The following is a 22,150-nucleotide window of genomic DNA, read 5'->3' as shown; positions in this document are numbered from 1 at the left end:
TGCCACACCTGCAAATTTAGGAAAGACAAACTTGGAAACGGGGAAGAACATGTGGAATAGTGGGTCCTCAGCTATGCAGCAAGAGGCTGGTTTTTAAATAAACAAATAAATAGATACCCGGCTCGACATCTGTGGGTGGGTGTGGGTACTCGCGCAGCTACAGGAGGTTAGTGGAGTAATTAGAGATGGACGCGCACTAGCACTTGAGGGTGTAGTCTGTTTTGATTGCTCCATTGGCCTTTCATGGTTCATGAACAGAGGCGCTGTGCCCACAGAGACATATAAGCGGGAACCAGTACAAGAGAGAGGTCATCAGAGAAAAAGAAGAACACAGAGGAGACAAAGGTTAAAAGAAGGGAGAAATGGAAGGTGGGAATGTAAGACAGAGTGATAGCGGTATAGAGAGAGAGAGAGAGAGAGAAAAATGCAGGGAGCCAGTAGGAGAGACCCTTGGGTAAGGGTGTGGCTGATCCTCGGAGGCTGAAGGTGGCCACACCAGCTGAGCGATCAAGGAGCAGAAGAGGCAGAGGGAGATGGAGCGAGGCAAGTAGAGGCTTCCAATCCATGGACTGCAGGAACCCAGGTCAATAGAAGGTCATTGGCTGTACCCAATATGCATCATCTCTCTGTGCTGCAAGACCCGATCAGGGTAAACCAGGATGGCATCAGTTTTAAAGGGAAGTACCGGGGACTGAAACAATCCTGCCATGTTTTAACCTCGATTTCATGGATTTATTTATTCTGGATTTTAACTTGCACAGTTCGCTTTTAAAGGATTATTTATTTATTGAATGTTTGGAGCACTGCACTGTTGGGACACTTTTTTTTATAATAATAAAAGCACTGTTTTTACTTTGTACACCTACCCTTGCTGAATGCACCAACCCGCTCATCTCGATTATGAGTATCAAAAGGTGCAGGTTCTACAGGCTATGAAAGGCAAACAGCAGCATGGAGCCAACCTGCACTGTCACAAAGCAAGCTTGGAAAAAGGGACCAAGACCATAGCGAGGTGAATGTCATTAAGCCAAAAATATCAAACAGATCACCAAGAAGACTAACACCCTAGTGTTGTCAGAGAAGAAAACTGCACATCTTGCCAGGAGTCTGGAATATATGGTTGCAGAAGATGGGAGTAGAGATATGTCATTTCACAGCAGGCGCAAACAGTTCCTCAGTATGATGCCATACATCAACAGTACAAGACAGCACTGGCTGTTCTTATATTTGGCTTTATCAAAATTAAAAGTAGGGCTGAGCCAATTATCAATGATAATTTTGCTGGACAATAACATTGTCCATTCACTCCAAAAATCTGTAGAAATATTCTTAAAGTGCAAAACTGTAGCCTTTTTTTTTTTTTTTTTTTTAATAAATCTTGCACACCTCACAAGAAATCTGTCACGCAATCATGTTCATAGCAGGAGGCACATGCTTACTTTGTTTAGCGGGAGTGTGCTGTAGTTATGGGAAGACAGCCTGATCTTTGCATGATGCACAAAGTCTGAATGGGAAAGAACCACTGTGGTGCTCATAGAGTCAAGAATGCTCATAGTGGGCTGGAGCCCACAGCTTCAAGGGGACTCCTTAAGAGGCTGACTCGGCACTTATTTTTGAGACCGGCCAGTATGATGGTCAGCAGCCAGCAGACTTCAGCAAATTAAAACAGATGAAAGAAACTCAGGGCTGAGCTGGTGGAAATTTATTAAAATTTAATTTAATGATGAGGCAGATCTTATTTTAGAATTTCATGCCAATAGGGCATCCATAATTTATATCAATTTTATACATGTAAATCATCTTTGAATCATCTAAATAACTTCAATAATATCACTACATGGTCAGGGTTGCAACAGTTTGCAAAATAAAGATACCGCACAAAGAGCTAAAACACATGCCAAATGATGGCATCATAAATCAATATTTTGGAATGATGTGAACTTTTAAGACACTGCACAGTCCTAACTGACAGTAAATCTTTCTTGAAGACAGGAATAGCTCCTATAATAAACCATGCAGGTGGAAGGGAAGAACAAAACCAGAGGTAGACAGGGAACAAGACAAATTCTGCTGCTTAATTGATACAATGCTATGGGCTTAAATACTGTGTCCAGTCACTGTCCATGATGAATTTAAACATTCAAGTGTCCGTGACGGTTTGTCTTTGATACCTCAAAAAATTATTTATTGGAGTAACTGGTGACTCCAAATTTACAAAACCATGAGTGTGTAAATAAAGTTACTGTAATTCTGTACTTGGATTTTTCCTGCTTTGAGCCCAGTGCCACTGGAGGCAGTGTCCTATCCCAGCAACACTAAATTAACTGAAGCAGTTTTAAGAACACTGGGGATAGTACAGTAACACTATCCAACTGTAATGCAAGTACTGGCAAAATATTACACTGTGGAGTCCCTGACAAATCCAACCTCCTAGAATATACCATTAAAAGATGTAAGAGATAATCAGTGTTTGGCAGTGGGGTAGGTAGTGTCTGAACTGTGGAAGAATAAAAATAAACTCTAGACAGTTACAAGGAACAAAAAAAGCCATCTTTTATAATTTTAATAGACTACCTATACTTAGTTGGTAAGTCTGTGGGAAGAAGCCTCAAAATATTGTGATAGAGATATGGAAAAGGGGTAGGGATATTCAGTTAAAAAGTGTACTAATACTTTAGAAAACTGGTGGAAAATAAAGGAATGTACATTCAAGATGGAAGCACTCCAGTGGATGACACATTCAAGTACAATAAACGACTACAAGAAAACCAAATTTACAAGTTTTACTGAATGAAGTATAAATCCTTAACACTTAATCATCCGAGTGTTAGAAAAACGGCTGCTTCAATTTGACATTGTCAGGTGCCTTTTTTATACATATATAGGCTTATAATAAAAATAAATGGCATACACTTACTTGTTCTTCTCTCTTTTGTTTTCGAAGCTGAATACCTTCCTCTTCTCTTCGCCTGCGCATCTCTTGAGGATTCAGAGCTTTATTCTTGTAACTCTTCATTCTATAATTATCTTTAATTGGGCTTGCCATTGTGTCTGCAATCAAATAAAGCAAAAACGGTTTTTATTGCATGTACTTTAGTATTACACTAACAGAAAAAAAATTTAATTGCCAATATCTGCCATGATATTAGATTCTAGCTTTCATTATGCAACAGGTGATAAACTAGACCAGTTGTTTTTTCCTCAAAAAAGCAAATGAATAGGCATGCTAGTATCAAGCCCTAAAGAGAGCCATTGAAAAACATTTGTTTCATCTTACTATGACAGTGAACAGAATAAGCTGGTAAGAAAATAAAAGGAAAGACTGATGGGCAACTGTTGCTACATCGAGAGAGAGAGAGAGAGAGAGAGAGAGAGAGAGAGAGAGAGAGAGAGAGAGAATGAGAATTCACTAAGGGCACGCAAGACACTGAGTGCAAGCAAGACAGTGAACGCAAGCAAGACAGAGCCCCGTCCGCCAACTCTAAGACCATGGGATACGCACACATTTAGTGTATAAATGGATATAAATAATTGCATGTAAATGATTCGCCAAAATCTGTTGTATGTAAACGGTACTGTTTAAAACGTTATTGTATTTTCATCAGAAAACCCGGTTTCCACGTCTACCAGTATTAGATTAAATGTCACTTTTACCACTCGTAATAGGGCAGACGCGCTGACTTATCGTGTCGATTGGGCAACACAGTGAATGCGGCATCTATCTATATATGTCTATATTTTCCATAGCCTGTTACAGGAAAGTACTCTCTCGACCATTGGCATTGGTTTCGCTCCTTGCTATTTTCGTTATACTGCGACGGTGGTTTCCTAAGCCTTTGTTATACTGAATTCCTTTCTAACCATTTTCCATTCCTATTCTTACACCGCCATATGCTACGGCGGGCTTCGGCTAGTATATTATATTCAGATGATTAAGGCCAATTTATTCTAACTACACTTTCTAATTCCCTCATTAAAAGGCAGGGTACCACAAGTAAAAAGGATTAATTCACAGCTAATAAGTTATATCATCACACTTTCAAAGTATGTAAAAATTCATTAACACTAGAATTACCAGGGCCTACGAAAAAGCTCGTAGATGCATCCCACCTTAAATCGCTTCTTAAAACCGTTCTCACCTCTCCGCCAGCCTCCTTTGTCCTGTAAATGTGCCGATAAAAACAAACTGCAAGCAGCCGGCTATTCCATCCCCCCACCGACTCAGAACGTGCACGAACTTCTCCGAGCTCATGCCTCGATACTCTGGGAGTCAAGTGGAGTTTTAGAGTGGAAATAATAGATTGTTATTTGGAACACACACATTTCATATGTGTTCCGTTTCTACAGTAATCTGTGTAAACACAATGTTAAAACAGAAACTTTTTCATATTTTAGTAATAAATGTTACAAAATGTAGACATAAACTATAAAATGTGTGAAGCCTGACAGCCAAAGAAAAAATAAATACTTTCATAAAAGGTTCAAGACTTTTACAACAGCTTCCGTGGCATACTGGTAAGATTTCCTCACTTAGAGCGCAGCAGACTTGTTGTACTTCAAGAGATCCGAGTTCGATTCCCCGCTGGAGAACAAATTTATTTTTAACCTTCGCCGTTCTGCCTGCCTGAACTCCCTGTCTATCTATATAGTAATAACAGTAATTTTATTATTATATAGGAGCTTCCCTGTCTGCCTATCATATAGTGCCTTTCCTTCCTACCTATCTATATATCTATCCCCTTAGCGTTTTTTTTATATATTCATTATACAGTGCCTTCCCTGTTTATTTATATATCTAGTGCCTTCTCTGCCTGTCTGTCTGTCTGTCTGTCTGATAGCATATAGCGCTGAACTTACTGCTCTGTACTATTCTGTCCTCTGCATGTCCTGGAGTACAAAAGAAACACCACCATACAGCAACATGTGCCAACTGGCAAGATCGGGGAAAAAACATGCGGTCACTGATTACAAACCAAAAGATGAATGAAAGAGACAATATATGTAAAAACATCATCGCACTAAGGCAATATTATTTGAAAACAAACGGCGTCAGATCGGGTTTGAATATGTGCCCGATCTGACACTGTTCGTTTTCAAATAATATTGCATGTACTGAACTATTTTAGAATAAAAACACACATTTGATTTCAGTCTGTAAGCGCCAGTGTAAATGCATGATAATTGTAAAGGTTAGCTTTTTTTTTTTTTTAAATTTAGTTCCATTCTCTCAGTCGCGTTCACAATCCCCCCCCCTCTAAAACTGCTGTTTTCACATAAAGACGCGCTACAACTCAAATGTGATTTATTTGGAGATGTGCTATAGCTCAAATGTGATTTATCTGGAGACGCGCTATACTCGAATGTTATTTATATACGGAAGAAAGTACAATGTCAGGTGCTCATTCAGTGTAATAGGAACCATAGCACAGAGAGCTGTGTACACTGCAACAAGTACACATGTCGTGAATGTAGGAAGGGTGTGTGGGAATTGTTAATATTTGAATGTGATGATTTTATATAGCACGGATCGGAAATCAGCAGTTTTTAGCATTGCACCACACAAGCGGTCATATCAACCGCCTACTGTAACTGGCTTTATTTTTTCTTCACTTATAGTCTAGAATAAAAGTGCACTGTTTTGTTATACTTGTACACCAACATATGTTCCTGTGTTTGAGCGACACGGGCATGGTCACAAAAAATAGACGTGTAATACCACGAAAAGTGCACGCAGGCACTTCAGTTCGCAAGCATTGGTACGAGAATGCAGTCACAAGTACGCTGCAGAGCTGTAGCGCATCTTTATGTGAAAACAGCATTCTCAGATTTGGGGTAGGGAAGGATCCTGAACACGACAGAGAATAAAAAGTGAATAAAAAAAAAAAAAACTAACCTTAACAAGTATCATAAATTACACCGGCTGTTACACACTGAAATCAAAATGTATGTTTTTATTATAAAATGGTAAGAATAAGAGCAGTTTACTTCTCAAAACTGAATCGTGCAGGATCCAACTCATGACCTTTTGAATAATAGTCAGCGGTTGATACCATTACGCTACCGTGGCAGCTGTAGCACGTATGTGTCAATGTGGCATGCTAAGGCAGCTTTTTTCTACAGTTATATTTTTGAATAAAAGCATACTTGTTTTGTTATATTTGTACCTTTTGTGAAAGTGTTTGATATTTGGACTTCAGGCTTCATACATTATATAGAATATGCTTACATTTTGTCATTTACTACTACAATATGAAAAACATTTCTGTTTTAAAAATGTGTTTACACGGATTACTGTAGAAACGGTACACATGTGCAATGCGTGTACAGTATTCCAAGTAATGATCTATTATTTCCACTCTAAAACTCCACTTCACTCCCAGATAATCAATCAAGGCATGAGCTGGGAGAAGTTTGTGCACGTTCTAAGTTGTTGGGGGGACGGAATAGCCGGCTACTTGCAGTTTTTCTTTTATCAGCATATTTAGATTAACAAAAGACACTGGCGGAGAGGTGAGAACGGTTTTAAGAAGCGATTTAAGGTGGGACGGATCTACGAGTTTTTTCGTAGGCTCTGGTAATTCTAGCGTTAATGGAATTCAAAATGGCATTGACGAAAGCAATTGTTTGCCTTGAAACAGTATGGAATTTTTCTACTCTATCAAGTAATTGATTCCCACAATCCTATGATGCAAATACAGCCCTATCTTTGCTATTTTTCCTTTAGGTTATACTGTACTGCTGCACAATTAATTAAGAATTCTGTAATCAAACTAATGTCCAGTTGTCATTAATGTGGAGTTTGTACGTTTGTCCTGTATTCTCCCATATCACCAAAGACATTTAAGTTTGAGTAATTGGAGATTCTAAATTGGATATGTGAGAGTGCGACTGTGGGAATGTGTATAAATGGTCCGACAATGGATTGGTACCCAGCTTCTTACCTTGCATTTGATTGTGCAAGGACACATTCTCGCACCCTTAAACCATGAATGGAATGAAGTGGGCTTAAGAATATTATATTATATTGCAGTGTTTAGACTCATCTTTGTAGTCTGACCATATAAATTTTGCATAGAACTTAGCACAGTATTTTTAAGAGTGTAAATTGTTTGTTTAAGTGTCAGGGACCAAAAGCATTTTAAACAAAGTCAAAGATGAGACACATTACCAAAACATCAAAGCATCATGATGGTCATACAAAAATAAATGTTTATGTACATAATGGAATTACATACCTGACCAATTTAAAACACATCTTTATTTAGATTTGTTTACTGCTACCTTGAGGACCATATTTTGATAACTAGTGGTGGGTACAGCATGCCGAGATGAAAAGCTTGCAATAAATATAAATTTGATTTACAAAAAACTTCAATTAAATTCTGTCAAACAATTGAAGTGTTCACTTTCTGATAATCTAGAATACTTGCTAAGAAGTTAAACTATATTTATGTTAGGTACATTTGGATTTCTGCTACATGCACTGGTAGGTGTCACTGAACAGTTACACTGCAGTCTTTTAAATTAACATGAATCTAAGATGCATACATCTCAAAAGGTAAGCAAGCCAACAACCAACATATTTCATGAACAGTGCTACACATCCTCTCCGATGCATTTTTATCCAAAAAAAAAAAAAAAAACTGTTCAACACAAATTTGTCAAGAACTGCTTCTGGTGGTCGTTCATACCTATGACAATATGTCTGTGTAATGCCTCACTGCAACCACTCCCTCATTATCAAGGTCAAAGATTATTCTTCTTTTTTGTTGTTCCAGGGTGATAGCTGTATAATAATGTTTTTCTTGAGCTTTTGTAAAAGATACATCTCCCTGTGGCACAAATAAAATACTGTCTATGTACAGTATATAGCACTCTTCTACAAGTACAGTTACATGACACTTCCTATCCCAAAATTGCAAAAAAAAAAAAAATAAAATTTATGTACGATCCAAAGTTGTTTAACTACCTTCAGTGTGCCGGGGCCAAAAATAATTTTGTGTCAGTGCTAAATTAGAAGCATATTATTTGCTAAACAGCCTGTATATTATCTACCACTAGGAAGATGGGAATTTGCAAACCCATGTCAATTTTTTTTTAATAAAATTTCTAACATTTAACTTGTTTTCTACTTATTGTCTCTGTTTTTGTGTTAACTGTTTAATTGCCACAGGTGTACAGTAATTTAAAAAAAGAGCTAGTAAGCAAGAGTACATTACAGTCAAGACCGGTATCTATACAGGTCTTAATTATAATGGTTGCCATTTGAGGAAATTAATTGTTGATCTTTGGCAACCACAATAATTATGCTCCGGTTTTTTGAGAATTAATAGAAATGGACCATTTTTTTCCCTCATTACATGTAATCAGCAGACTGGTGTACAACTCTTCAATCACTAGCTGGTTTTATGATTAAAACAAAAGCTTTGAGCATGCCTAATGCTGTTTCTAGTTTTCCTTTATGCAGGTAAAGGAAGTTAAGAAAACATCATAAGGACCACACTGTGCAAGGCTATGGTAGCTGGTTGTGCATGCAACAGGTATGTTAAGTCTCCTTTACCTCTGTGCCAATACCCCATCTTGTAATAAAAGTTAACCTTTTGAATCCAGCTGAAAAATCCCACATAACCTGTAGCCACACCACGGTTGCTGTAAGCAGACAAATAAGTGAAAATGAATGATATATTAAGTGCAATGTGTTACTGGAAAAGGTTAGCCTTCATGAAAGAAAAGCAGAGACGTTTGGAAGTACAAATTTGATAAAAAAAAAAAAAATACAAGATACAATAAAATACACTGATTGTTAACCAATTTCATTACATATAAGTAAAATTAGTGTTCTTCTGAGATTTGTTCACTTCATGATCTTAATACAATTCATTAAATGCTAATATACAGTATTTTGCTAGTAATAATTAGCTCTTTTTATTTGAATAAAAGATATACGGACCGATACTTTCAAAATCCTATGAAAAGGAACATAAAAAGGGAAATGCTCCTGAATTATTAAAAAAAAATGTACAAAAGAAGGTGAACAGACAGAAACAAATGCTTTCAGAGTACATCACTTTGAGGCCTATGTGCAATTTATTCCAGGGCAGAGGAGGACACCCTTGTTGTTCTTGATAAAAACACATGTCATTAATGAAAAATAATCACTAACTAAAACTAAGATAGAAATAGAACACTAGAACTAATAACACAATGAGAAAATAAAACCTAATTTTTGACATTTTCATTTGTACATGTTTTGTTTTCATTGTGCATAAAGTACACACAAATATGCCCAGCTGCCAGTATAGTCTTGCAAGTCTAACAGCCATTAACATTATCTTAGACAAGGAAACTAATTTGTGTATGCATGTGTGCTTGTGTATCTACTTCACAGAGTTTTCCTGTCATGCAGTGCCATGAGCTCAAGTTTGATTGCTAGCCTGGTCAGGGTCTGTGTGGAGTTTGCATGTTTTCCTCATTTGTATTTAGCCTGACTGTGCATATCTGCAGAAGATCACCAATTTTGGAACGGTGTGTCATTAGGTACTCTTAACTCCACATCACCTGTAGGAGTAAATATATTTTGTAAATTAAGTCACGTGCCCGGTTTAGGGTCAAAGGATGCTGCACAGATTATAGACTAGACTGTTCCTTTATGGGGCTAAATTACACACACGTCAAATAAAAAAGATGCAGCAACACACTGCAAGAAATACAGTAGCAGAATCCTATAAATAAAGTATCAGATTAGCTTTAATCCAGTCATTCATCTTAAATAATAATTTGAAATGGAATGACCTAGAGTCTCAAATTCTTGGCCTTTTTACAGTGGCTTTGTTTGTGTGGGCTGATTGCTCTCTACAGATGTGTCCCACAAAATAAATGGGCTACTTCAATGACTGGACCTCATGATATAGACAATGGCATTACATATTTTCCTAAATAAATTTTAGAAGCAAAGTTGCTTGCATGCATTCAACAAGGGGAACAGCACATGGGAAGACAGAATGCAATACGTGTAGTACACATGTAGCACAAGGCATTAGCAATGCAGAGGCAAAACATTTTTAAATGTAAATTGAATACTGCTTATGAAGTAAGTGATTTAAGATACTATACCAGATTTACAGTGTAAGACAAATATACATAAAAATTAAATATATATAAAAAAAATGAACTAAGAATGTTCAGAGAATAAAAAATACATTTTCAAAGTTTGGAAATGGGTGGATGACATACTACGCATCAGTAAAGGCAATTTAAAAATCGTACAGGAACCTGATGCTACACAATGGGTTAGTCAGACACATGGCACAGAACTCTGTCATTAATCTAGATCAGGGGTGTCCAACTCCAGTCCCGGAGGGCCACAGTGGCTGCTGGTTGTCATTCTAACTCTTTTCTTAATAACTGACCTGTTGCTGCTAATTAACTTCTTTTGAATTAAGTTTTATTTGACTTGCTCTTGAAGACTCAGACCCCTTAATTGTTGTTTTTTTTCTTCTTAATTAGCTGCCAAAAAATAATGAGATACAAAATGAGCCAAAAAATGACCAGCAAGCCATGTCCATCATACAGTATCTGAAAATAAAGATGAAGGTCTCAGGAATGTTGACCTGCGCAGTTCTCCAAAACATTTTAACAGTGCTCTTAGAAAAGAGAAAATCAACAATTTCGGAAATGTATGCTATTGTATAATGACAGCAACAGCAAGCCATGGAATTAAAGAACGGGTTAAATTAACAACAGGACTCAGTGCCTAATTAAGCAACTGGTTGGAGTGAAATTGGTTTGGAGTTTGAGGCCCTGACTTAGTTTGTCTTCTGTTGGCTCACTCATCACACATTTAAATTTCTGTTTGGGTGCCATTTAAGGAAAGAAACAAAGCAATCTAAAAAGAACAATGAAGAAAGTCAGGGGAACAAATCTTAAAAAACCAATAAAACTTTTTCCTGTATATTACATGCACAGTCAATCATGGCAGATCAAAATGAAAACTGTAGTTAAAATACCACATGGTGTCTTTCATAAGCCTATCAGACAGTCTTCTATTGTAGGTTCAAATCTATTCTGACCCTCCATCTCTTCCACCAGAGGAGACACTCATCCTATCCACTTTAGGGGACACTCATTTTCTACAGCTGAGCATTTGTTATCGAGATGCTCTTCCGTTTATAAAATGAACACTGGACATATAAATTTGAGCTACATCTATTTAAAACACATTAGAAACCCAGGGCAGCTAAAATCATACAAAATGCATTTTAAAAGGTTGTAGAAAGTCTTCTTTATCACTTTCATGTCTACAGTAACCTTTTGTCTCATCCACTTTTGTGGCACTCATTTCCATAGCTGGAACAAAACTGTAGAAATGTGTAACACAACAAATCTGAGAAATAATTTATCTTAATGTGACACAAACATAATCTCATTGCACATCTAAATGAGTAGAACCTAAGCAATCTACACCAGAGATGACAGGTTCTTCAAGCTTCCATTTAACTTGCCTCATGCCCAAAAAAAAATCTATAGCAGTTTTTATCTGTAAATATATGAGATTCTACATCATGGCTTATGACAAATGGGTTTGTGAACTGCTGTATACTATACCAAACAAAGGAAATGAGTAAAGTTAATGTATTTGAGGTTTATGAAGATTTTAAGCAAAGCATTGCCATGTCTCTTGGGTCAGCTGAACATCCAGGGCAGCAGATTCCTGCAGGGTGAGACACAGGTCACTACAATAGAGATGAAGGGGCACCAGTGGAGGATGTTTTGCAGCCAAGCACGTGGCATGCCAGTCAAACTGTGAGCAACCCTATACAGTATGTAGAGCTAAAGTGAGAGCTGGCTGGCGGGCTGTTTTTCCAAAAAAACTTTTCTAGAATTTCCAAACCGCTGATCCATTGAATGACCGCATTAATTACAAGTTCAAGTATTGGCACATCCAATAAATGTTGCTTCTCTTTAAGCACTTGGCTAGCCTGCTACGGTGGAAATACTTTGCAACACGACTCTCCTGGCCAAGTAAGCGGGCAAATGTTGGAATTTTCAGAGCAGCCCGAGATACCAAAGTGACCGTGTACACAAAGCAGTTGGCATTAAGTATCACCATAAGCTGTACTGCACAGATCATATTAGTGTTGTCAGTTACAATGGCCAGTTCTTTTTCTTTTATGTTCCATTCATCCAATACCGTTGTCAATAAAAATCAGCACTAGATCCTCAATTTAAAACACTTTTTGCCTGAGGAGGAACAATGAGGATACATTTTGGAGACAAATTAATGTGACTGCAACATGTAAGAAACTGAAGATACGCGTAGCTTAAAGAATTATAGAAAGATACAAGTCTTTAATTTTGACTAATTCAAGATTTTAAATTGTCCAATAGGGAATTAAATTTGGCCAACAGTTTAGTTAAAGGGTGTCTACATGGTGATTCATAACACGACTAGGTTATTGAATAACATTTAAGAAGCAGTATTTGATTATTTTATAATAATACTAGCAAAATACCCGCGCTTTGCAGCGGCAAAGTACTGCCTTAAAATTTTTATTAAGAAGAAAATTAAACCTTTTTAAACTGAGGAAAAATATGCCAATAATTATTTGTTAAGGATATCTTTTTATACTGTACCGCATTGTCAGTTTGGCCCTCTGGTTGTAATATGACCAAGCTCTGCGCTGAGCTCACTCTTGAGCATGCAACGTACAGTTGGCCATGTGAAAAGCAATCTTGTTTCAAATATCACAGTTTGGATTGTTGCCGTCATAATCGGTTTGAGTTTCATGGGTTGTTTCAATTACGACAGTATTTGCAGGACTTGTGTTGAAGTGACATTCGGCATCTGTCAAGCGTTGTAAGCATACAACCGGTTTCATCGATAACTTCACATCCAGCTTTTGAGAGTTTAAACATTCATAAACATCAAAGTGTCCACTACTGAAATCATCAACTGTCAATCTAAGATGTTTAAGAGGCATTGGCGGTTGTCCAAAGGTGTAAAATATATGGCCATTTCAGTACACTTGAAAGTGACAACCGAACAATTCAGCGGCAGCCATCAACTCACATGCAGAACCATAGGTGAAGGGCTTAAGCATTTCACTCTTATAGTGCTCCTGTGTAGTATAATTATCTCCTGTACCGTCATCAGTCCACACCTTGAACCTGTCCCAGTCAATCAATACATAAGACACAATGTTCCTCCGGATATCAAGAGTGAGCCTGATATGACCGTGCAATATGTAACAAAGAGAATGGAAAAGGCAGGTGCCATCTCCAGGCATGGAAACCACTCAGTAAGTGACAGTTCTTTGATCGATGGTGATCACCTCGATGGACATGTTAATGGGGGTACGGTTGGAACAATAAAGGAAATGGGTACCTGAACAATGTAAAGCAAGTCTAAAATACCTACACAATAACTATAATTGTAATAAACGAACAATAAAACAGCGGAGAAGCCGTGGATTAAATAAAAAGGCTGCAGTTATCAGCAGGGAGACGTGAATCCCATGACAAAGCAAGGAAGGGAATGTAGAGACCGGAGCGACGGACGGCCTTATATAGGCAGGCAGCCAACAACGGTGCCCGAGCTGCAGGCTATAGACGTATATATGTACGTAAGTAGGATTCAGTTAGCGTTGGGAACCCGCGTACCAAATTTCTTGAAGATGGGCTCATAAGTAACAAAGACCGTTGGAAAGTTTAATATGGCGGCCAACGGTGGCATCATACCACTGAAATAAGTACGTACATCAGTTTCGGTTAGCGCAGGGAAGCCGCCTACCAAATTTCGTGAAGAAGGGGCCATAAATAAGAAAGTTCAACATGGCGAACGTTGTCAACCGTTATGACCGTTACGCGTAGGATTTCAAAATAAAACATGTTTAACTTTTGTAAGTAAGCTGTAAGGAATGAGCCTGACAAATTTCAGCCTTCTACCTACACGGGAAGTTGGAGAATTAGTGACATTGGAAAGTTCAATATGGCGGCCGACAGTGGCGTCATACCACCGAAATAAGTACGTACATCGGTTTCGGTTAGCGCAGGGAAGCCACCTACTAAATTTCGTGAAGATGGGGCCATAAATAAGAAAGTTTAACATGGCGGACATTGTCGACCGTTATGTGTAGAATTTCGAAATGAAACCTGCTTAACTTTTGTAAGTAAGTAAGTTGTACTGCCTACACGGGAAGTTGGAGAATTAGTGAAGAGTGAGAGTGAGTGAGTCAGTCAGTGAAGGCTTTGCCTTTTATTAGTATAGATTATTTACAAGATCAGTGAAAGGCAATCTTTTTCGAGATGAGGCGCACTAAGTCCAAAAATTTTCTTTTGCGGCACACCTGAGGGACTGCCCATAAAGTCGTGACGACACAATCTATGGACAATCGCCAATAAAAACAGTTAATTTTACAAGTTTGTAAGACATTTTATTAATAAAAGAAAATTAAAGGTTACATCTTAAATTTAATTAATGTGAACGTTGAGATTGTTTTTCAGCACATATGAGATTGATGCGAGGATCAATTTTCGAAAGACAGATGCGCATTTCCTTGTCGATCATTTGAAGTCTCTAGGGTTTTGTAGACTTCATTTCCGTAAGGGTTCCATTATCTGTTTTTCCAACATAAAATATATATATATATTTTTTTAAACATTATCTTTTTAATTAACCAAAAGTTCAAAAACACTAGCAATTTTAAATATTTTCCAAAAGTTTTCGCAGCGCCCCATGAAAATTCCACGGCGTGCGCACCAGTTGCCTGACAATGCACAAGATGATATATATATTCTATAAAGTAGATGCTATTACATTAAAAATAGGAGCCCCGGGTATCATGTATAAACAATGTTGTGGTGATACACGTTAGTTAAAATATGGTGAATTTTGAATGAGTGCAGTGTTATGAAAGTTTTTTTTCTTTTTTAAAAGAACAATGTTATTTTGTTCCAAATACTAATGTTAACGTTTCACTACTAATCAAGTATTTCTTCTTAAATGTCCAGTCCATTCCAGCCACCACTTCAAATATATCAGTGCACACTAATTCAGTCAAGATACAATCAATATCAAATTGAATCTGGACAATATCCAGGCCATGTCAAGTTGTACAAACAGAATGGAGATTGATAAAAAAAAAAAAAAATTCTGATTAAAGGATAAATTCTGAGACAAGTCTTACAACAGTTTGTGGGAGGTCTTACTGACAAAACAGCCTTATTGCACAGATTTCCTCAATATTCAATATCTTGTTGCTTTCATGCTTGTTCTGCCTATTTCAGCAGCTCAGTCTGAATGCAGCTTTCAGTACAGAACAGAATAAAATCAAAAGTGCAAAACTCACTCAATGTCTCAAACTTGGAGGATTTAGTTACAATCAGCATAGAAGGCCCATTACTGAAGCAGTTTCCCCGAGCCCAGTGTTAAACGCTGGCTCAATTCAATCATGAAGACCAAATTACACTGGTTGGCCCTTTGAAACGGACACTGTGATGATCAGCAACGTAGACTCATATCCTGAGTAAAATACAATGTTCTTAACACCATTACAGAATTTAACAAGTTACCTACAGTGGTGTGAAAAACTATTTGCCCCCTTCCTGATTTCTTATTCTTTTGCATGTTTGTCACACAAAATGTTTCTGATCATCAAACACATTTAACCATTAGTCAAATATAACAAGTAAACACAAAATGCAGTTTTTAAAATGATGGTTATTATTATTTAGGGAGAAAAAAAAATCCAAACCTACTTGGCCCTGTGTGAAAAAGTAATTGCCTCCTGAACCTAATAACTGGTTGGGCCACCCTTAGCAGCAATAACTGCAATCAAGTGTTTGCGATAACTTGCAATGAGTCTTTTACAGCTCTGGAGGAATTTCGCCCACTCATCTTTGCAGAATTGTTGTAATTCAGCTTTATTTGAGGGTTTTCTAGCATGAACTGCCTTTTTAAGGTCATGCCATAGCATCTCAATTGGATTCAGGTCAGGACTTTGACTAGGCCACTCCAAAGTCTTCATTTTGTTTTTCTTCAGCCATTCAGAGGTGGATTTGCTGCTGTGTTTTGGGTCATTGTCCTGTTGTAGCACCCAAGATCGCTTCAGCTTGAGTTGACGAACAGATGGCCGGACATTCTCCTTCAGAATTTTTTGGTAGACAGTAGAATTCATGGTTCCATCTATCACAGCAAGCCTTCCAGGTCCTGAAGCAGCAAAACAACCCCAGACCATCACACTACCACCACCATATTTTACTGTTGGCATGATGTTCTTTTTCTGAAATGCTGTGTTCCTTTTACGTCAGATGTAACGGGACATTTGCCTTCCAAATAGTTCAACTTTTGTCTCATCAGTCCACAAGGTATTTTCCCAAAAGTCTTGGCAATCATTGAGATGTTTCTTAGCAAAATTGAGATGAGCCCTAATGTTCTTTTGCTTAACAGTGGTTTGCGTCTTGGAAATCTGCCATGCAGGCCGTTTTTGCCTAGTCTCTTTCTTATGGTGGAGTCGTGAACACTGACCTTAATTGAGGCAAGTGAGGCCTGCAGTTCTTTAGACGCTTGTCCTGGGGTCTTTGTGACCTCTCGGATGAGTCGCCTCTGCGCCTTGGGGTAATTTTGGTTGGCCGGCCACTCCTGGGAAGGTTCACCACTGTTCCATGTTTTTGCCATTTGTGGATAATGGCTCTCACTGTAGTTCGCTGGAGTCCCAAAGCTTTAGAAATGGCTTTATAACCTTTGCCAGACTGATAGATCTCAATTACTTCTGCTCTCATTTGTTCCTGAATTTCTTTGGATCTTGGCATGATGTCTAGCTTTTGAGGTGCTTTTGGTCTACTTCTCTGTGTCAGGCAGCTCCTATTTAAGTGATTTCTTGATTGAAACAGGTGTGGCAGTAATCAGGCCTGGGGGTGGCTACAGAAATTGAACTCAGGTGTGATACACCACAGTTAGGTTATTTTTTTAACAAGGGGGCAATTACTTTTACACACAGGGCCATGTAGGTTTGAATTTTTTTTCTCCCTAAATAATAAAACCATCATTTAAAACTGCATTTTGTGTTTACTTGTGTTATATTTGACTAATGGTTAAATGTGTTTGATGATCAAAAACATTTTGTGTGACAAACATGCAAAAGAATAAGAAATCAGGAAGGGAGCAAATAGTTTTTCACACCACTGTAAATCATCAAGACAGACATAAAAGCACAAAGGAAGGATGCATTGTAAAGGAGAAGGAAAAGAATTAGGTAAGGATGTGCCAATTGATCGGCCACCAATCGAAATAGGGCAATTTTCAATAAATGAAAAACAGGACTTTATTGGTGATCGGTAAAAAGGCTGTACACAAAAAAATATTTTTATCCCTTGCTTTTCTAAGCTTTAGGGGTATTTAGTTGTAGTGCTTCTTTATGCAAGGAATTTAAATAACTGAGCAAGATGAGCAGGTGCACATTTTTTTTTTTTTTTTAAATCCTTTTGCAGCAAACTTCCTGCAGTATAAACAAAGGGCAGCAAGTAGAAGCTTGTATTAAAGTGGACAAGCAATTTGTATATTAGGTATATCGATTTTAAAGAAAGTGAAGTAATAAACTGGGGAGAGATCTGTAAAGTTATCCTGTGTAACTAGACAGACATCAAGAAAAGATACTTTAAGGAATTCAGAACTTTATCTAAAACGGAACTCACTTGAGTTTGGACAAAAGGCTTGCTTAAAATGCAGCATCTTTATCTTTTCTTTTTCCAGTTAACACTATAATTGCCAAAGCCTACAAAGTGATTCTCCACGTTAGTGTTTAGATCTGGACAGTGTTTGTGCCCAAAAAAGAAGTCCAACTGGTTCTTGTACCATGTTTCGTGTACAGTAGTGTCAGCAGACATTTTTCGTGGCATTGCACATGTAATTTGTGAGCATGCCCTTGTCGATCAAGCACTGGACGCTCTGCAGTCTACTTGGGACTTTACATTGTAGAAAGAGAAGTACAGTAATCCCCCCTCGATCGCGGGGGTTGCGTTCCAGATCAACCCGCGATAGGTGAAAATCCGCGAAGTAGAAACCATATGTTTGTGTAGTTATTTTTATATATTTTAAGCCCTTATAAACTCTCCCACCCTGTTAACATTATTAGAGCCCTCTAGACATGAAATAACACCCTTTATTCAAACGTTTAAACTGTGCTTCCTTACAAGATAGAGATGACAGTTCTTTCTCACAATTAAAAGAATGCAAACATATCTTATCTTCAAAGAAGCGCCGTCAGGAGCAGAGAATGTCAGAGAGCGCTCGCTAAGAAAAGCAAACAATCAAAAAATCAATACGTGCTTTTAAGTATACAGAAGCACCACGATAAAGCGGCATTTTGTAGAGGAGCGTCCGTATCTTTTAGGCAAACAGCCCCTCTGCTCACACCCCCTCCGTCAGGCAGAGAGAGATAGAGAGAAGCAAACAAAACAAGCACCACGCGGGAAGCATATCTTATAGCATTGAGGAGTTTTAGTTAATATGTAATACATGCTCTGATTGGGTAGCTTCTAAGCCATCCGCCAATAGTGTCCCTTGTATGAAATCAACTGGGCAATCGAACTGAGGAAGCATGTAACCTAAATTAAAAGACCCACTGTCCACAGAAAGTGGCGAACCAGCGAAAAATCTGTGATATATATTTAGATGTGCTTACATGTAAAATCCACGAGAGAGTGAAGCCGCGAAAGTCGAAGCGCGATATAGCGAGGGATGACTGTAAATAAATCAAGGTAAACAACATTCGATCTGGCTTTTATACAAGTAACATATAAATGTTTCTTATGTAAAGACCACCACAAAACATAATCACAAACAGAACTTTGTAGGCGAGCTCTGTAAGCCATGCTGTTTCGTTGAAGGACAGGTGTGGGGCAGGATGACGCCGGACCTTGTCCTCCATCCAAACGGTGCCATCTTTCGCCTTTACACCTGGTGCAGCTGCATTGTTCTTATATGCGAGTGTTCATTTCTTGCAGGGAGGGCTCCTGTTCTCTTTTTCTGATGTAGAACCCTTGTACTCATCAGAGTTCACCTCTGTTATAGTACATATTTATTTGAAAACAGCAGTGTCAGATCGGGGCAAGTGAGAACGCAACTGAGAGAATAAATCTGAATTAAAAAAAAAAAAACGCTAACCTTTACAAGTACCATACAGTTACACTAGCTGTTACAGTCTCAAATCAACTGTATGTTTTTACTGCATAATAGTAACAATAAGAGCAGTTCACTACTCAAAACGTTAATTGCAGGATACAAGAAGGCTTGAACCTGAGACCGTTTGAATAGGAATCAGCAATTCTTACCGCTGTACTCCCAAAGAAGTCATCAGAACGAACAAAACTAAACCAATTTCTTTTTCTTCGGTTATAGTTTTGAATAAAAGTGCACTTGCTCTATTTGTACGTTTTGTGAAAGTGCTTATTTGATATTTGGACTTCAGTCTTCACACATTATACACTTCATGTCAAAATTTTGTCGTTAGTACTAAAACATGAAAAGTTTGTCTTTTAAGTATGTGTTCAACATTTCTTGCATTTCCTGTCATCCTACACTTACATAGATCTTTGTAGATACAGAATACACATGAAATGCATCTGTTCCAAATAAATAATATATTTTTTAGCCTATACAGCTTTAGGTACTATCACACTCCCTGTTAAGCAAGGCTTTTTTCGTATGCTTTGGTAATTCTAGTGTTAAAAGATGCAAGAAACACAGGGGTTAGCTGCTTCATCGGCCGTGAGTCCTGTGGCCATGCGGCGTGCACTTTGCGCGTTGTCCCTGCCGCCCCATCCAAGGTGGTCGCCTGCCTGGTGCCGTACAGACTCTGCCGCCCGAACTGAAACTTGATTAAACAAGTCTTATCCAAAATAACTTACAAATTAAAAGTGTAATGAGACATTTGTTTACATTTCAACAAAAAGATGCAAGAAAAAACTTTTAAAATAAACTTAGTAAATAGTATAAATCTAAAAAAAAAAAAAAAAACAAATTCTGTGTTTATTATTTGTTGTTGTGTGTCATACTGCACAAGTTTTGGTAATAAACAAGTACCAAATCAATATTTTATATTTACACCTCAATTACAAATGTCTAGTTGATACACTGAAAAAAAAAAAAAAAACACCTAACAAAAAGCTGTAGTGCAATTAATGATATAAAATTTAAATGCATAAGTGCATGTATATTTATATTTAACCAGAGATTACATTTTCAAATATCAATTAACTCAGTGTGAGAATATTTTTGTAGCTAGAGAAATGGTGAAAACTGTTTTTTTATTAAGTCTTGTTTCAGATTGGTATATTACAGAAAAAATTAAACAATAACAGCTTGTAATAATGAGAACTCTTATTTTCTTTAAAGCCGTATGTATTATGGATAAATATTTTTGTACACATTTTATTAGTTACAGTATGTATTTTAAGGAAATTTGTATTTTTTATTTTAGTATTTAATGGTCACTGAACAATAAGCCTATAGAATTGTTTCATTAATAAAAAATACAGCTAAACATAAGTGATCTACAGTTTAATTATAAGAATACACTTTTAATATATGACATAAGACTTATATCTGGACTTCTAGGATCCCCAGAATTTGGTGCACATACACGGAGGTTAGAAAGGTATAAGACTGAAAGATTAATATTTTTTCATTTTGCACATTTGATTATTTGGCACAGACATTTTCTTTTGGCATCTTGGGGGGAAATTTTGTCTGGAACGCTGTGAAGGGATTCCCAATGTTTAGACTAGTATGATCTGGGGCAATTTGCTTTTAAGAAAGCAGTCAAAAGCAGAAAAACATTTTCATTTTTGGTGTGTTAGCATAATGAAGCCATTGCTGGTAGTTTAGGATCATTTAAGTAATTTATTTTTATTTGCTGGTCCACAGTACCAGACTTAAACACAAATGCTAAAAAGAAGTTAGGTAATTTAGGTAATAAACTTTTAAAATTCTTTTATGTTACGGTTTCATTGTTAAGTGGATGTATAAATGCATAGGCTAGGTAGTCTGGATTATGTTAGAGGGATTTTGTTTGCAGTAGGAAAGTAAAAAAAACATTAGGAATTATTATATAGACCAAATAAAATAAAGACAGAACAGACAAGTAGTGTTGTATATTTACACTCAATATTAGAATAAAAAAGTAAAAATAACAGCATCTTAATTATTCCATATATAGGCTGTTAAAAATGGCAACCATATTTTCAGTTTCAACAACCAAAAGCTAACTTAAAAGTTAGGCTGGGCATATTCTTAATGCTATGCAATGCAACTCATGAGCTGGAGGATGCTGCTGCTATCCAAGCAGTGCACCGTCTATACTTGACTGCATGCTTTTAAGTAAATCTGGAGGATTCCACCAGTTGTCAGTATGAGAAATCATCATGGGGAGAAAAATCCGGATTAGTTGTGTTGTGAGTTGAGGGAAGAGAGAGGTTAAAAATTATTTGCATTTTGATGTTCCTGTGAAGGTGCCAAAAATAAATAAATAAAAAACAACAATAAGCGACACAGTGTTGAGACAGTATGTGATACCTTTAAATGTATTTCGTCATTACAATGGGGGATATGCGACACTTGTATTGCCTATGCAAGAATGGATAAAGAAAAGCACCATGAAGACACCTGCACGACAGCATTTAAGTTTGACGATTTGCTTCACCGCATTGAACCATTCATCAAACATCAAAACATGCACATTTATCCTGCTGGAGCTGCCTGCCAACCATCACATGTTGAAAGTAAACAATGATGTGATCACGTACCAAAACTTGAACACACGAGGCACCCATATTTTTGCTGGTACTGCACTTCCCACATGTGTTGCGTTAATTTCTGAGGACATGCTTGGAGAACATGTCAAAAGAACTCTGGGAAAGCATGGCAGCTATGATGTGTATGTGTACATGTTCTGAGTGTGAAGTACAGTATAACTTAGCCCTTAGTGTTGCACCCTGCTACACTGTTGAATACATCCATCCATCCATCCAGTTTCTAACCCGCTGAATCCGAATAGGGTCACGGGGGTCCGCTGGAGCCAATCCCAGCCAACACAGGGCACAAGGCAGGAACCAATCCTGGGCAGGGTGCCAACCCACCGCAGGACACACACAA

General features: G+C 37.5%; 1 protein-coding gene across 2 annotated transcripts in view; it reads right to left on the bottom strand.

Annotated features, from left to right (window-relative positions):
- The window catches only part of kpna5 (karyopherin alpha 5 (importin alpha 6)), an 84,624-nt gene that overhangs the window by 49,546 nt on the left and 12,928 nt on the right, over window positions 1-22,150 (bottom strand). For both annotated transcript variants that reach the window (XM_039747620.1, XM_039747619.1), the window contains exon 2: window positions 2,918-3,051. In XM_039747620.1, the coding sequence (XP_039603554.1) occupies window positions 2,918-3,051 (134 nt within the window). The remainder of the gene's footprint in view (window positions 1-2,917; window positions 3,052-22,150) is intronic.

Source organism: Polypterus senegalus, chromosome 3 (genome assembly GCF_016835505.1).
Source record: "Polypterus senegalus isolate Bchr_013 chromosome 3, ASM1683550v1, whole genome shotgun sequence".
NCBI classification, from domain to species: Eukaryota; Metazoa; Chordata; class Cladistia; order Polypteriformes; family Polypteridae; genus Polypterus; species Polypterus senegalus.
This window is presented reverse-complemented; position numbering and strand designations above follow the sequence as displayed.